The sequence below is a fragment of the Lissotriton vulgaris genome, chromosome 2_2, assembly GCF_964263255.1.
Source record: "Lissotriton vulgaris chromosome 2_2, aLisVul1.2, whole genome shotgun sequence".
Classification (NCBI taxonomy): domain Eukaryota; kingdom Metazoa; phylum Chordata; class Amphibia; order Caudata; family Salamandridae; genus Lissotriton; species Lissotriton vulgaris.
Window position 1 is genome coordinate 19,897,271 of NC_141688.1, and position 17,574 is coordinate 19,914,844.

At 44.3% G+C, this 17,574-nt stretch overlaps 1 protein-coding gene across 3 annotated transcripts in view; it reads left to right on the forward strand.

Annotated features, from left to right (window-relative positions):
* Window positions 1-17,074, forward strand: part of AP3B2 (adaptor related protein complex 3 subunit beta 2) — a 412,426-nt gene extending 395,352 nt beyond the window's left edge. For 2 of the 3 annotated variants that reach the window (XM_086959194.1, XM_086959193.1), the window contains exons 26-27: window positions 1,378-1,516; window positions 15,074-15,363. In XM_086959194.1, the coding sequence (XP_086815320.1) occupies window positions 1,378-1,516; window positions 15,074-15,224 (290 nt within the window). In that variant the 3' untranslated portion in view covers window positions 15,225-15,363. Of the gene's footprint in view, window positions 1-1,377; window positions 1,517-15,073 lie in introns of all 3 variants that reach the window. The other variant, XM_086959192.1, reaches the window with a different exon arrangement.
* The last annotated feature ends 500 nt before the right edge of the window (window positions 17,075-17,574 follow it).

Consider the following 17,574-nt stretch of genomic DNA (forward strand, 5'->3'; position numbering starts at 1 on the left):
AAAGCCTGTTCGTGGGGTCTTGGTTAAGATGTTATGTGACAAATATTTACAAAAGTCATTTAGCAGTGTATGTAATAAAAATCCAATATATCTTGATTTGTTTTATACTTATTTATCCATATGATGAGAAAATGTACTTTGTATCCATTTCATAACAAACGTTAGTGAAAAGTAGTATTTAGCTAAAATGGGTACCTTTACACTGCAGAATGCACAAAGCATGGCTTCTGAGCTCATGTTTCCAGTTTGAGATACAACCTCTTCTGTCCAGATCCACACTCTATGGAACTCGAAAAATCGGATATTGATCAGAAATTGAGCTGCCTTTCTACCACAAAAAGGGCACATAGTAAATACTGATTAGGGATTCTGTAACTGCTCCCAAATCTCTCTGGCACGTCAGAAATGGGATTGACCTGCACCTAGAGCTTGGTTAGTTATCATTAGAAGGTGCAGCAGGTTTGTCTATTTGAAATTCATCAGATAAAAACTCCAGGTGTATGCAATTTACACCCAGGTTGTAACCCTATGCAAGGTGCAAATAGAAATTTGTGCTCAGCACGGAATAATCTCAGCGTGAACTGGGGTTCAATCAGCTCTGCATACATTTTAAATCAGCATTTGTAGCTGATGTTCCAGAATGGTTAAGTCTTGCATTATTATTGCAAAATGCTTTGCTTTTTCTTCTTAAACACAGACTTGACCTGTCCTGTCATATGGCTGGTTGCAGTTTTGTACCAGATATAAGTGGCAAGAACTTCTCTCGCAAATTTTCACCTGGAATGTAAACTTTGTGCTGCCTTTGCTACGTGTGTGAACATTATAACTGAGTCAGCAAAAGGTCATATTTTGTAAACGTTTTAGGAAAGCGCAGGCCCATGCAATTTAGAGATGCTTAGCAGGCGCTACTTAGTGTTAAAATATTAGTTGTTCAAAATACTAAGATCAAATTCAGTGATATAAGCAAAAAGATGGCTTTCCTACAGTTAACCTGAACAAAGTCTTGACTGCCTTGTGTCAAAATCTCTGAGCGGGCGCCCTACGTCAGTGTGGTTGGACCTGGAAGAAAAGGATGTATATACAGGATAACTAAGTTAAGGACTCCTCCATTATCCTGATTATGGAAGGGTGCTTCAGGAACCTGCATTTCTTTGACTACCAACCTCTGAAAATACCAACACGAAAGTGATTTTCAACATATTCACTTCTGTATATTCTGATTAAAAAATCCAATGCACACATTGTGCTGGCGAGTTTGCTGGCTTTTCACCATCTAGCGGCTCCACATTCTCCAGAATAATATAAAGGGTTATAATTAGTACATATGAACAGTTATTTATGTAAAAAATAATTCTGATTTATTTCTGCCTACAACAGGGAAACTAACTGGAATGAATGAGATCACAGAGAAGGTGACGCTGCCAGCCAAGTGTCAGAGTGACCACGCCATTGTTCAGCGGGTGACATCTGCTGCGAACCTCAGCCGTGTCCCCTGTGGGGCAGATAACGAGTGCAGGTAATAAGCAACGGGCTTCTTTGCAGTTTCAGCCTTCTGCTGTAGTACACCAGAGTGTATTTGACCAGCGGTTCATCTATATGTCAGAGGTCTGCATTGTAAAACTAGGGTTTCATAGTTCAGTAGTGCTCATATTGCAGTACTCAGATCTATGTACACCCTAAAAATTTTAATGTAGACAAAGGTCTTGCATGGTAACACAAAGTGCATTGGAATGTAGAGAGCTGAGCAGAAGACAATGGAGTGACTCAGGGCCAATAATGGCTGGTATAGACTTGAAACTAACATTACTACATTTATCTTTGTGTTTCTCTCTGTTTCGTTTAGAACATTCTACCCTCAGTGAGTGGAATGTTCTAGCAGTCTTATAGCCCTTCTACATGGGGCTATGCCGGATGATAAAGGCCATCACCCTCATTATAGGTCCTCGCTGGACTCGGATTCAGGGCTTTTATCAAATGGTATATTCCCTGGCAGTAGGCTGTATTTTGTACTTACGTGATGTGTGAGGGGCATACAAATCCCCAGGCCCCCCAGAGGGACTTGGGAATTATAAAGCGCTCCGAGGTACTAGTCTGGAGGGTTTCAGGATGGAAGTTCAGATGAGATTTCTGACCTGAGAATTGGACCCAGACCGTTGTTTTATTTAGTATATCATTTGTATCAACAGCCAGATTACAAACTAATTCGAATTTTGCTCAGTTGGGACTGATCTGATTATTTTTAGGGGGAAACGGCACAATCAGATAATGTTGATTTCTACTATGTCCAGTACTCTTTTACTCTCTTAAGTAGCTCAGCTCTTAAGAATTAACCTCTTTTAAGAAGCAACAAAAACGTATTGTGAGCAATTCACCAAATGTAGAGTTTATGCAGGGCTCACTTTGAGTGTAAGAAACTTAGGCCCTGATATACATAAAGGTGGGCGGCCTGCCATTCGGACATGGGGACGGAGTAAATAACTTCGTCCTCGTGATAGAGAGACCGTCTGCATACTTTATAAATGACTGCCAAGCAGGCGTCATCTATAAAAGCAATGGCAGGAACCACTTGTCAATGCATTTAACTCTGCTATGGGGCTACAACAGGATTTTCTTTTTGTAAAGAAAAAATATAAGCTCCCCTCACCGGGGACTCTTTCCCTATGGCGGAGAGAGCGTTATAATGATTTTACTGTTCCTTACAGCAAGGTTTTACCTGGCAGGGAAAAACAGTAAAAAAAAAAATTGGGATGGGCAGACGTAACCATTTCTCTTACTGTCCTTACTCCCCAGGGCCATCAGAGATGTTTTACCATGGCAGAGACTAGTCTCTGCGTGACGAAACTCAAGGTCAGCCCGCATTTAAATCGGGCGTGCGGACCTTCATGTTGGTGGTATGTATATTTCATCACTGTTGCAACGGAGTATACATACTGCCAACATATAAATCACCCCCTTAGTACGCTACACCTCACAGAGAGAAAGGAACCAGAGAGAAGAGAGACTAAGAGAAACATGCGTGCAAATCATGACGGGGTGGTATTAAGAATGCAGTAACTTGGAAGTAAGTGAGTTTGTTAGTTTCACACACAACTATCTTATCCTTTTTGGCCCAGGGAACAGCCTGTTGTGGTCACAGGTCCATCATGTCGGAGGTAATGTTTTGGTGCATGGGAGTTGTTTGGTGTGGCAAATACATCAATTGATTTTGAATTGACAGTATAATTTTTGCTTTTAGTGTGTGCATTTGTTTTTTTAATTTGAAGCGATTGTCATTGCAGAGTTCATAGATGGATTACTCAATTTTAACTTGTGTGTTAAAAAGAGTGAAAAACTATACACCATCAGCTATGGGTAAACCCGGGAAACAAAATGATAAGCCTTATAAAGGCATCAGGCATCCTTGCAGGATAGAGGGGTCGCTGCTTCTTGTAAAACCACTCAGTCAGTATATTGTAATCCACTCACAATTCTAATGATAGGGCTAACATCGGAGTGGATTAATACAAGCATTTCCTGAAGCTGTTCTGATGTAGTGCACTTTTTCAAGATGGGCTGTGTCTAAGGCACCTTCTTCACCAGGACAAAGAAGCTCTTAGGGGTGGATTACTAATTTTGTTTTATACGGGCATTTGTATAGCCCTAATTACACATTACTGCCATTTAAAGCACTAAAATAACAAGCATTGGAAATGCAATAGGTCTCGCAGCATTAGAGTTAGTGCATTTAGAATTGTTTATGGGTTTTTTTTGTAAATCTTTAGCATTTTTATTCCCTGTAGCCAATGCTAAAGAAAAAAGCCATAAACAATTCTAAAAGCTCTAACTCAAATGCTCTGAGACCTATTGCACTGTGTGAGGGTGAGGAGTTGAGGGTGAGTGAGGGTGAGGGTGTGTGAGGGTGAATGAGGGTGAGTGAGGGTGAGTGAGGGGTTGAGGGTGAGTGAGGGGTTGAGGGTGAGTGAGAGTGAGGGTGAGTGAGTGTGAGTGAAGGTGAGTGAGGCTGAGTGAGGCTGAGTGTGAGTTAGGGTGAGGGTTTGCGGGTGGGTGAGGGTGAGGCTTTGAGGGTGAGTGAGGATGAGTGAGGGTGAGTGAGGTGTTGAGGGTGAGTGAGGGTGAGTGAGGGTGAGTGAGGGTGAGTGAGGGTGAGTGAGGGTGAGTAAGAGTGACGGTGAGTGAGGGGTTGAGGGTGAGGGGTTGAGGGTGAGTGAGTGAGGGTGAGGGGTTGAGGGTGACGGATTGCGGGTGAGGGGTTGAGGGTGAGGTGTTGAGGGTGAGGGGTTGAGGATGAGGTGTTGAGGGTGAGTGAGGTTGAGGGTGGTTGAGTGAGGATGAGTGAGAGTGAGGGTGAGTGAGGTGTTGAGGGTGAGGTGTTGAGGGTGAGTGAGTGAGGGTGAGGTGTTGAGGTTGAGTGAGGGTGAGTGAGTGTGACGTGTTGAGGGTGAGTGAGGATGAGTGAGAGTGAGGGTGAGTGAGGTGTTGAGGGTGAGGCGTTGAGGGTGATTGAGGGTGAGGGTGAGTGAGGGTGAGTGAGGGTGAGTGAGAGTGAGGGTGAGTGAGGGTGAGTGAGGGGTTGAGGGTGAGTGAGGGTGAGTGAGGGTGAGTGAGGGTGAGTGAGGGTGAGTGAAGGGTTGAGTGAGTGAGAATGAGGTGTTGAGGGTGAGTGAGGGTGAGGGGTTGAGGGTGAGTGAGGGTGAGGTGTTGAGGGTGAGTGAGGGTGACGGGTTGAGGGTGAGTGAGGATGAGTGAGAGTGAGGGTGAGAGACGTTGAAGATTACATGGCAGATGTTGGATTATGTGGCAAACACGGCAAATCAATAATTATGCAAAAAACGCAGCAGCCGCACAATTCCATCATTATAAAGAGTACATAAAAAAGGAGGGTGTTGGGCACAAGTTAATTTCATGGCCTTAAGATACCGCAAGCAGGCCTGGCTATCTTATCACCCCAAGGGAGTTTAGAAAATTTTTACATTATGATTAGACTGATTGAAACTTGTTTACACACGGATACTTAAATTAATTTTACGATCACCGACTGTGGTTTCTTCAAAGTGCTCAAGTCCTGTATAATTTGGCAGGGAATTCATGAGCCAATCTCTGTCTTCAGATTGGCGCCTGGTGTATACAGCTCTTGTTAAAGCATAAATATTGTATCAGGTTTTCTTTTCCACAAATCTCCCCTAAGCGGTCCTTTCCATTCACCAATGTGCGGACCACCACAAAGTCAGAAAACTGCCCAATGCGACGCAAATTGCATCCAATGTTGTTAGAGCCGGTTTAACCAGCGCTGCGTCCATGCAATAGAAAATGCAAAACCATGACCCGGCAGTGCGGCGAGTTTAAGAGTAGATTCTCCACCTGAAATACAAACACACAAAGCAAGTTTACAGGCAGCCAAAAGCAGGGTTTAATTAACACCCCAAAAGATGAAACCGAAACGAGGCGAACTTAACGTATTCAGCAGTGGCACACATTTCACTCTTAGGCAAATAGCGGAGAGATACAATGTTGAGGCACTTGAGGGCAGCAGTTTTTTGATGCTATGAAAGCCGAGGTCCCTGAGCAACTGCAAAAGCCAAACGAACATGTCCGTCCGATGACATGGACAGCCGCAGCCATCCATCCATCTCTGTCCAGAACAGCCTTCGAGTCGCTCAGACTGGGCTCGATACATTATTTATAGTTTGAAAGAAGCCAAGCTCCGCAGAGCAAGTTAATGCTCGTCTGATATAATAACTGCTTCTTACAGAAAACGAACGGCTTTAAAAGACCAAAACTATCAAAGATATTCTCTAATTGTGGCAGAAGACACCCTACGAAGCTTAACACAACTGTTGAGCTTGAAGAAGAAACAAGTACTTAAGACAAGCCGGAGGGAAGAGAGGGGAGGGGGGAGGAGAAATGCGACACGGCGGGAAGGGGAGGGGGCGGAACGGGGGAGGGGGCGGAGAGGGGAGAGGTGCGACACGGCAGGCAGGCAGGGGAGGAGAGGAGGAGGGGGGAGGAGAGTAGAATAAATAATGAGTGGTGTTATACCCATCTCAGTGGCACTCATTTTATCAAACCTACAATGAAGAGAAGCTGTGTTAACCTCAAGAAGTTTCCAATCGTGACCTACTTTTTTTCAGAGCAGGGGCTGTACTCCATGATGCTCTCTCAATGGTCATATCTGCAGAGCAAGGACATCTCCTGGCGATAGAGCTCAGTGAGTCATTCAAGAGATGTGCATTCAGCAAGTGTCGGCTTCTAAGGACAGCAGCTCGGGTGGTCAATGCATTGGCCGAAGGGCACTATGAATCCAAGAGGCAGCTCGGTGGGTTGCTGTGGAGCTCCAGGTGTATGTTGCAGGTCACACGTTCCATTGCTGGTAACATAGCTCAGACCCGCATGTAACACTGACGGCACACGTTTGAGACCCCATAGATAACCAACATCAAATTGGTTTCTATCTCAGTTAAGGCTCATTGAAGTACAACCTTTGTATTCCTAGTTAATATATGTTTATGCAATCAAGAGCATTTCGAAGCGGCCGTCACAGGTTATCAACTTCAACTTTAGCCTCTCCTCAACCGCGCCTTCCCTCTATCTGCAATCCATTCAGATCGAGTAAGACACAATCCATGTGGCTCGGGGAGTACTATAAAACTGAAAGCGTTTGTGATTGGCTGTGGTAGAGCGAGCGCTCACTGTCCGGCTATCCGATTTGCTGGCATTGTGCGTAATTAAATATGCTTTGCTACTGTGTTTGTGACTGGCTCAATATTCCATGAGCAGCTGTGCCATTAATACAAAACTTTTGAGGAAGGACTGATGAGTAATGGAGCCTGCCGTTAATAATCGCGCTCCTAATTTTGAAGGGATGTCCTCCCCCATAGGGGGTGGCCCGTGTGCCCTGTGCATGACAGTCCCTTCGCGCTATACCTGCCCCCGATGTAACGTGTCTTACTGTGGCTTGAGCTGTTACCGTGGCGTGCGGCATCGTACTTGTTCCGAGGCTTTCTACCGGGATGAGGTGCTTCGGGGACTACAGGAGGCAGCTAGGAGCGAAGGGCGAAAAGGGGATATAGAAGGTATATTAACAAGGTGGAGATGAGGGTGAGCGAGGAGGGGACGGGGGGCGGGGGGGGGGGGGGGACTTTCACATCGAAGGGCGGTGGGGCCAGGGAGACGAGAAAGGAGCAGCGAATGGAAACTAGCGGCAGGCAGGCAGGGGAGGAGAGGAGGAGGGGGGAGGAGAGTAGGGGAGGCACTGCTACCCAAAAAAAAAAGAAGCCGGAGGGAAGAGAGGGGAGGGGGGAGGAGAAATGCGACACGGCGGGAAGGGGAGGGGGCGGAACGGGGGCGGAGAGGGGAGAGAGAGAGTAGGCAAGGGTAAACAAACACGGACGTGCACGCGCCCGTGACTTTTAAGGTCAATGCGCATGCGCATAAGCTTAATGCGCATGCGCATTGACCTTAAAAGTCACGGGCACTGCAAGGAATCGCCACGATTCCTTGCAGTTAGATAAAGAGTCGATGAGCCCCTATAGTCTCGCTTGCTCGATGCGCATGCGCATCGACAGGCGAGACCTAAAAAGGAGTGGGATGTATAGCCGACAAAGATGTGTAAATACAAGCTTATCTGGCCTTAATTATATGAGTGGAATGTGTTTTTCTGTTTGTGTGGAGTCTTGCAGTTTATTTGCAGTGCCTTTGTTTATGATGTCATGAACCAAGTTATTTATGTTTACAGTTTTTTCCTGTGACAACTAAAAACAATTAAATGAAGGTTCAGAGAGGCCCTGGACTGTCCACTTGCCATTGAACTAAGCATGAGACAAACTCCAGCTACCTGCTATTGCACTACCTCGTATCGTAGCAGTGCCATGGTAACTTGGCCAGCACACTACAGCTTGAACTAAAATCATAGGGCACAAAGTTAACAATTTCTGCTCTACCATACAGGAAACACTCTGATACTCTACTTTCTCTCATAGGGGATCTCCATTGATAGTCATAAGCACTGAATAGTCCTTCCCACTATCGGGAACCCCAGGTCACCTTTCCACAATCTATCTTCTTAAGTGTAGATGCTCGCCTTTCTTCAGGAAGGCCTACTGAGTCACTTAGAAAGGAAAAAGATTATTCAGCCAGTAGTAGCAGGCTACAATAGCCCAATTATTCATCTTGTACTGAAAAAAGGGGACAGTAGAATTTTATATATATATATCTCATGATGATTTGTAAAACAGCATAAATGTCTTTCACAAACCCATTTTTGGTAGAGTATAGAGAGGAGGGAAAACAGTACACTTTAGGCTGTCATTATATGAGTTAAATAGAGACTGTGCCTTTAAGATCCTAGAGACCACCAGTCGCCCATCATGCTCAGCAGGTAGCAGTTGCTTCCGTTCTTTTTTCCGGCGCCTAGTGACAGAATCCTGGGGCATTGAGCTCGACCAATTTTGGCTTTTTTTCCACATAATTCTCAGAATGTTTGCAACAATGATTTCACTTGACAATTTTGGTATCTCTTTGGCTTTTTCAGTTTTTTCCTGAAAGAAAATTAAGGTGTTTAGTCAGATAAAAATACTTATCCTGTGGAAGAAAGAAGATTAAAACAGACCGTCATGAGGTTTGCATCATCTGTCTCCCAGAAAGTCCTGTTCCTTAGTCTTTTCACCACTGTAGCAACTTTTCAAGACGTATCCTGAGGGGGAGGGATAACATTTGCCACCGTGTCACTGAGGAGCAACTAAGACAACCAATGCAGTGTGAAGGGGTAATCTGAGAGCAAGGAGAGGGCCATTCCTCTACCATGGCTATGTCATCTGTCTCTGAAAATCTTGCAAGGAAAAAAACTGCAGAAAAACGCCATTGGTCCCAGTCCCAAGATGAGGTACGACCCCTATTTGCCTGCCATCAAAGCCGTTTTGACATAGAGGAAGCACCTAAGATTATCATTGAGTCAAGGTGAAGTGACATTGAAGACACACTCACGATGCACAGACCTCGTTCCACATCTATGAGTCTATCAAGTTCAAGGCGCCAACAAGGTCCAGATCGACACTGAGGCGACGTTGTAGGTCCCCGTCAAGAACCACAATGACGTCCCATCGAAGATCACTGTCGAGAAGTAGACCAGCATTGAGGCATGAAAGGCGGTCAATGTCGAGAAGTCTTTCAACATCAACAAGATTACAGGATGCAAGGAAAAAGAGGAGACTCATTTATTCATAATTTTCCAGGACTTACTCCCCTTCTTCAAGGGTCAAACTAAGTTTTCCACCACCAGCGTCATCTCCTCCTCCACCACCTCCTCCACTAACATCGCATCCTCCTCCAATGCATCCTGTGCCTACTGTACCGGCACCAGTCTCGTGACCAGTAAACACTCCCATACTGAGACACATATCTCGGTCAAGCACGCGCCATCATTCAAGTCAAGTCACAGCTTCAGGCGCTCATCTCCATCTACCATGCTCTCCCACCTTCAACACGATTTATGACGGTCTCATTTTAGATCTCACCATTGGTACATCCCCACTTCTTCCGTACGATGCTCTCCAAACCTTTTTGATTCTTCACTACTTCGCTTTTCACCGTTGGATGAAATCACAATGTTCCAGGATGTCTTCATGAGGGGAGCTGCAAAGCTCAACATATCCATGTCAGCTCCGACCCCCTCAACATCAGTGATCTTTGAAACTCTCCAACATCGGCCAGCATCAAGTCTATTACTGCCACTGGTGCCAGGTCTCCTAGAACTGGCTATGGATCTTTTTCTGACTCCTGCCACAGTTAAACTAGCTCCATCGAGGCTTCAAAAGAAATCTCATCCTCTGGAGCAAGATCCTGTCTTTCTCTGTGCTGACACTTCCCCAGACTCAGTGGTTGTAGAAGCGGCAAAAAAGCACCATACCACCACTCTTACGTCTACAGTGCCTCCTGAGAAGGAGAGTCAAAAGCTAGACTTGGTGGGTCATAAAGTTTGCATCACTGCTGCAACCACCATGAAAGCGGCCAGTGCAACTGCCCTTCTTGGCAGGTATGATAGGGCACTATTGGAATCCATTCAGCCGTTTGCAGAACATCTCCCCAGAGATAAATGGGAAGACTTCTTGGAAATTCTTAATGCTTTCTAATCAAGTCATAAGTGCTGCAGCAGACTCTTTCCTCTTAGCTGCTCATGAATACTGCTACGGCGTCGCTCAGGTGAAGCATTCTTGTCTCCGTCTCACATCTCTCAAACCAAGGTCTCAACAGAGAATATTAAAGCGCCCATTCTCTGGTTCTACCCTCTTCGGAAGTTCACTGATGATGAGATGGCACACATGAAGGCTTAAATGAAGACTCTTAAGGCAGCGGGCTTTGAGAAACCCAGGAACAACGGAAATGTTTCGGACCCGATCAATGCTGTTTCTATACTCAGGGGCTACATGCCCCTCATTGGTATCAGGGTCACAACAACCTCAGCCCCAACGACCCTATCCACAATACCAACAAAAGCAGACTAGGGGAAGATCCACACAGCAGCTTGCTCAAGGAGGCTAACAACCATCAGGATTGAAACCCTAAATTATTACTTCCCCCTCTTCTGTTACCCACTTCGGTGGGGGTAGGCATGTCTCATTATCTAGCAGAGTGGCAAAACATATTGCAAGACACTTAGATTCTGAATATTGTACAAAATGGATATTGGTTCAGATTCTCCAGTTCTCCACTGTTCATACCTCGAAAACTGTCCAATATTTATCTCCCATTGCTACGGTCGGAAGTCAACCTCCTCTTACAAAAGCAGGCGGTATATCCCATTTCCCACAGACAATGAGGAAAAAATATTTATTCCAGATACTTTCTGGTGAAGAAGAAAGATGAGAATGAATTTTGACCCATAATCCATCTCAAAACAGCCATCGAATGGATTTGGCGAGAAAGGTTCCAGATGCTGGTATTGCATCAAATCTATCCCAAATTACACCAGGGGGAATGGCTTTGTTCCATCGACCTTCATGATTCAATACTTTCATATTCCAATCACCAGAAAACATTGAAGGTTCTTGAGGTTCGTTGTGGGGCAGGACCACTATCAGAACCAAGTACTTCCATATGACCTGAAGCTCTGAATCTTCACCTAACCATACCTAGACGATTGGCTATTCAAGGCGTCAACATCTCAGTCAGCTTCATTACACATGGGCTTGTGATCTCTATCAAAGGTTAGGGCTTCATGTCAAACTCATCAAGTCAACAACTACTCCAGTTCAAACCTTGCATTATCTGGGAACCTCCATCGACACAATACAGGCAACAGTGTGTCCTACAGAGGAGAAACGCTTACCATTCCTTCAAAAGTGTTATTCTCTCATGAGAGCCTCTCATCCAACAGTGAGAGCAGTATTGTCTCTTCTCGGCTCAGTGGCCTCCTGCATCTTCCTCACACCGAATGCCATCTCCATATGTGACCTCTCCAGGAATGTCTTGAGAACTAGTGGGACCAACTAACGGGCAACTGGGAAGACAAGATAAAACTATCCCTTCATGCAAACCTGTCCCTGAAATAGTGGTGCTCTCCAACCAACATGCTTCAAGGAATGCCATTTCATCAGCAGGTTCCTCCTCAAACAATAGTGACGGATGCATCACTACTAGTATGGGGAACCCACATGGATCACCTTCAAATTCAGGGTAAGTGGTCACTAGGGGAGATGACCTATCACATCAATCTCCTCGAACTACACGCAGTCCATCTAGCGCTGAAGGCGTTTTATCCATCATTCAAAACCCAGTCCCTGCTTGGTCAGATGGACAATACAACCACCATGTACTTCCTCAACAAGAAGGGAGGAGCGAGGTCCAGGCCCTTGTCACAGGAGGCCCAAACAGTCTGGAAATGGCTCGTAGCCAGGGACATGACGATCACGGCAACTCAACTTCCAGGTGTCCAAAATGCTCAGCAGAGTTCTGCAAAAAAAATCACCGATGGGTTTTACACAAAGACATCATACAAAACATCTTAAAGCTGCAGGCCCTCCAACCATCAACTTGTTCTCCACCGATGAAAACAAAAAATGGCGAAGCTTCGCCCGATGTACTTCTGGCCAGAAACACTGGGGAATGACCTATGGATCGACTGCTCAGGCAAATTTCTTTACACCTTTCTGCCAATTCCCCATATCCTGTCAGTCCTCATCAAGCTGTCCCACTCAAGAGCCAAAATCATCCTAATAGCTCTAGAGTGGGCATATTAAAGGTGGTTCACAAAGCTTTTTCACTAGTCAGAGCATCCACATCTCAAAATGCCATGCAGACCAGATCTACTCACAAAATTGAGAGGCCAGGTGGTTCACCTCGATCTCTCCTCCTTGAATTTGGCTGCATGGCTCCTGAGCTAGTGCAGTACAAACACATGAATCTGCCACAAGACTTCATGGACATCTTCAAGGAGGCTAAGCAACCTTCATCACGCTCCGCACATGCCTCAAGTGGAGGAGATGTTGCATGTGGTGTTCCTCTTACGAAAGTGGCCATGTACATAGTACATAGTTGAGACTATACATAGCACATCAACCAATTGTCAACTTGCCAGGAATATGTAATTCTTCCATACTTACAACATATTGCAAAATCTGGCTTGCAAATTTCTACTGTAAAGGTTCACTTGGCAGCCCTTACTGCCCTTACTGCCTACAGAAAATGTCCTTCACAAACCTCTTTTTTTCAAAAGACCAGTGATCAAGAATGTTCTGATGGGGTTGAAGAAGTTTTTCTCTCCCATTAGGCATCCTTCACCTCCCTGGGAACCCAACATAGTTCTTTCATGGCTTATGCAGGACCCTTTTGAGCCCATTCACAAGGCATCCCTACAACACCTTTCATGAAAAACTGCTTTCCACGTTGTGATCACATCAGCCTGCAGGGTTAGCGAGAACTAAGCATTATGTTCTCCTGAAACATACACAGTCTTTCACTCCAACAAAGTGGTCATGAGGACTGACTGGAAATTCCTCCCTAAGGTTATTTTGGATTTCATATTTAATCAAACCATCTCATTACCAATATTCTTTCAGAATCCCTCTACTCCAGCTGAAAGAACACTTCAGTCGCTAGATGTGAGGAGAGTCTTGAAGTTTTATCTTTTATTTTAAGGCATGTGACCTGCACAGCTTGTACAAATTGTCAATCAACTATGGAATGGGGGTTGGGGGCACACTGCCTAACAGTCCCAGCACAGTTCACCCCTTTGCATCCTGGTAAATGCAGTACACAGTTCAAACTTAACTTCAAAATTAGCTGGAGTTTTTCACCACAGTTGGTGTGGACATTGCTGTACCTTACTCATCCCTCTGTCTTCACCACCGCTCTTAGTAGGGATAATCTTGCTACGCTATTCAGTGCTTATGACTATCAATTGAGCTCCCCTACTAGAGAAGGAATAGTTTCTTATCTGTAACTCCAGTTCTCTCGTAGGGGAATTTCCATTGAAGTCTTAAGCAACCCTCCCTCCTCCCCGGTGGAGCGGACATAGGTAACCATGGTACCTACATTTCATTAAACACGCATCATGTCAAAAAGAACTGAAGCAACTTCCACCTGATGAGCATGATGGGATAATGGTGGTCTCTAGGTTCTTAAAGGCACAGTTTCCATTTATTTATAGGGCTACACCGCCCTGTTTTCCTACATCTCTATACTTGATTAAAAAAAGGGTTTGTGAAAGACATTTATGCTGTTTTACAAAAACATCATGAAATTATATATATGGTTCCCCTGGCCTCTTCTTTAAGTACAAGATGAAGAATTGGGCCAATGTAACCTGCTCCTATAGGATGCATAATCTTTTTCTTTCTTAAATGACTCTGCAGGCCTTCCTGAAGAAAGGCAAACATCTACACTTAGGAAGATAGATTGTTGAAAAGTGCTCCCGGGTTCCCGCATGTGGGCTGGACTATTTAGTGCTTATGACCTCAATGGAGATTACCCTACAGGAGAACGGAGTTACAGGTAAGAAACTTTTCCTTTTGAATAGATAGCACTGAAGTCAAACCTACTATTTATTGGGTCTCCCAGTTTGCCAACTTAAGAGACTCCAGTTGGTGCAGCTTGGCCCTATTAAATCTGCAGAAAAGGAACCAGATTCGTCAGCACCTTGAAGAGCTGCACTGGCTGCTTGTCCGTGAGAGAGTTCAACTCAAGGGACTTGCGCTGGCCCATCATTGTTTCCTGGCCAATGGACTCACACACTACTTTCCAGCAAGAGCTCTGCGTTCCTCAGATGCTTTGTTGGAATTTGTGCCCAAAACTAAAAGGAAAAAATGGGGTGGCTCCTTTTTAGCTCTCGCTGCTTCTGACTGGAATGCTCTTCCCTTCAATTTGCGGGCCACGAAGGATTAAGGATCCTTCAAATTGGTTTACAAATTGGTTGGTCAGACTGGCTTTTCAGTAATCCCTCTAGACTAGTGGTCACGAACCGTTAGCGCTGGGACACTCATTTGAGTGGACGTACACTCTCCAAAAACCTTGATTTACTATTTTGTGCACCAATAATCATATGGAGCTGATGCAGTGCTCAGCACCCAGCTGATGAATTATTCTTAAATGTATTCCCATCCATCCTGAAGTACTCTTAAGCAGACAAGAGATGGTCCAGAGAGGCACAGGATAGCACTCTGCAATCATGTTGACTAGTGTTTGTAGCATCGTCTGAATATGTCAGAGATATCCCTGAAATGGTGAAGGTGTAGAAGACGTTTTAAAGATTTCAAAATTGGGACATATTGTATTGCTTTCAGTTTCATAATCTTTTATTCGGTTACCACTTGTTTGCAACCATAAAAAGTACAGAGTTAAAATTGTATTGCTTAAAAAGAATTGCCATTTACTTCCTAATAACCTTTGTTAGTATGTACTTCTCTTAGGGAGAAGAATGTTCAAAATGATATAGCAAATTGCTAACACTGACCAGGGACATAGTACATAGTTGAGACTATACGTAGCACATCAACTAATTGTTTTTCAGCACTTGCTGAATGACGTGATGGTATATTTGGTGCCTTGTTCTTACTAAACGTATTTTCTTTGTTCTTTCTTAAAGGTTTGCTGCCAAGACTGTTAGTAGTGGAAACCTTGTGCTTGTTACGTTAGCGACCAAAGAGGGTGGTGCGTCTCTGCTGACGGTAAACAGCGAGAAGATGGTAATTGGCACCATGCTAGTGAAAGACATTATTCAGGCTTTGACTCAGTGACACCCATGAGGGGGTGCAGGAGATTGAAAATGTGGCCTCCGGATACTTTGTGCCCCCCTCCCCATGCCCATGATGACCTGTACTTGAAGTAATTTCCAAGGAGAGAAGGGAGCTCCAGCTACGTGAACGGCCATTCACCAATTTCAACAAAAAGTAGTGTTTGCTGCCCTACTCTGTGGTTTTCTATGTCATTACTTGATTGGCTGTGACTCCTGTGCTATTCTAATATTATATTTTTCGAGCAGTATGTGAATGTTAAATGGTAGACATTCCCTTCTGTTAAAATACATGCTTAGGATATGTATAGCAAGGAAGAAGCTGCAGAGAGTCAAAGTGGTATCCATTTTGAATGTGAATTCCTTGTTCAAGTTACCCAGTGCAAAATACCATACATGGAATGTGCCTTGCAGCGCCAAGGGAGTCCCTGCAGCAATATAAGAGCTTGTTGTGTTTTCAAGATCTTTCAGTGAAGTTGTGTAGCACTCATAGCAAACAGTTTAACTGGCCAGACATATCATCTCGAGGACTTCTAAACACAAATGGGAATTGGCATCCTCACCTATGTATTACCAGTAAGATGGCCGGTGGGGGACATATAATATGTACAAACAAATGTTATATCCTTCTGAGGCCATTTGATAACTTGAAGTGGAATACATAGAACGTCCTTTAAAATGCGTAGGGCAAAAGCCATGTTTTTCCCTTGGTATATTGCTCCTGAAAAAATAGCCTAGAATGTTCCCTGCCACACACTGTGTTCCTAGCTCGTCTATAGTAGTAATCCATGTAGGCTTGGCTCCTATGGTGTTCACAAGCTATCACTCCATACACTGCACCCTACAGACTAGGCCTGACTGAAATGCAAAAGGAAAAGAGTCACAGTGAGGTTAACATACCATAGTATCTGAGGTAGCGCTTCAGTATCAAAGGTATTGTGCCCTAAATCATGGCAGAATCTGATACCAGACAGCATACAATAAGTATGTACGTTTTCATAAATAATGCCAGAAATGTAGCTTAACTTTGTTTTGATGTGTGAATTTGAAGTTCCTGTATGTGCGTGACAGGTAGCTTTGCTGTTCAAGATCTTTTTATCTTGAGGAGTAGCTAGGCTGTCTCTGCCATGAGCTGAAAAAAATCCATGTGTAATGAGGTTTACTCCCACTGGCCTAAAATAGAAAGTACAATGTGTCCTAACAAGCAGCTCTGCTGTTTGTCCTGGCTTGACTTTATGGATAGATATGCTGTCTATGGCTTCAGCCTGTAGAGTCTGTGTAGCCTGAACATTAGTTTCTATGTGTCCAGAAGACTGCCCTGATATTCAAAGCTCTGCAAATGATGATCCTGAACCTCTATTATCTGTGTCGAATGAGGAGCAGTTTGTTGTTTATGGCACCTGTCTGACATGTGTAACTTGAGGAATAGCTTCATCTTGAATTTTTAGCCTGTATATTTTGTTATCTGAAAAATACATTCGTAGTTTCGTTATGCACCATGACGATTCGAAAACTAGTGAAACTGTTGTATGTGTGAGATTGCATATGGAAACATCTGAGGGACAGACCTGCTGTGTAAGCACTAAATTTATAAAATTCATTTATAGAGTATCCAAAACGTATGCTGTGCTAACCTCTAAAATGTAGATCTGTGAATTGGCAAGATAATGCTTGGTGTTTTCCTTCTTCCTGTACAGTTAAAACGTGAAACTGGTCAGGTTTGCATAGGAGGTAGGTGAGATGGGGTAAGCAAGGTGGCTGTGCAGGTCCGGATAGATAACAAGATCTATTTCCCAGTTTATACATTCAGTGAGAATTAGACACTTTTAAAAATAGTCTCAGTTCTATCCCCAAAAGAGCTTTACAAGTCATTTTAGAAGACCGTTGTCTCAGGTCACTGAAATCTGATGATTCAGCAACACTAAACCTTGACACTGACTCATTGGACTCCTTTTCTGAAAGAGACTTCTAACCTAAGATTACACACCTTTTGAATATTCCCCAGACGTCAGACTGGATTATGAAGGTTTTCAGCAGTATTCCTGCATCCTAGGAGGTAGCGCAGATAGCTCCACTTTGGTGTCAGACTGTGCAGGACTGGACGTGTGGGCCGGTATAGGCGCAACCCATTCACTCTGACGTCAGTTGCTTCCCTTGTCTCGATGCAACAGAATTTTGACAAAATATTCTGCAGTGTGCAAGGGAAAATGTCTCCTCCCAAATGCAGTCCAAATCCTGTAGAAAATGTTACAAACAAATGTCTGTGGCTGACCAACATGTGGTTGTGCCTTTGGTCAGACCATGAGTCCAATGCCTGTAGCGATGGTCCCCTGAAGTCCCCTAAAGCCATTTGA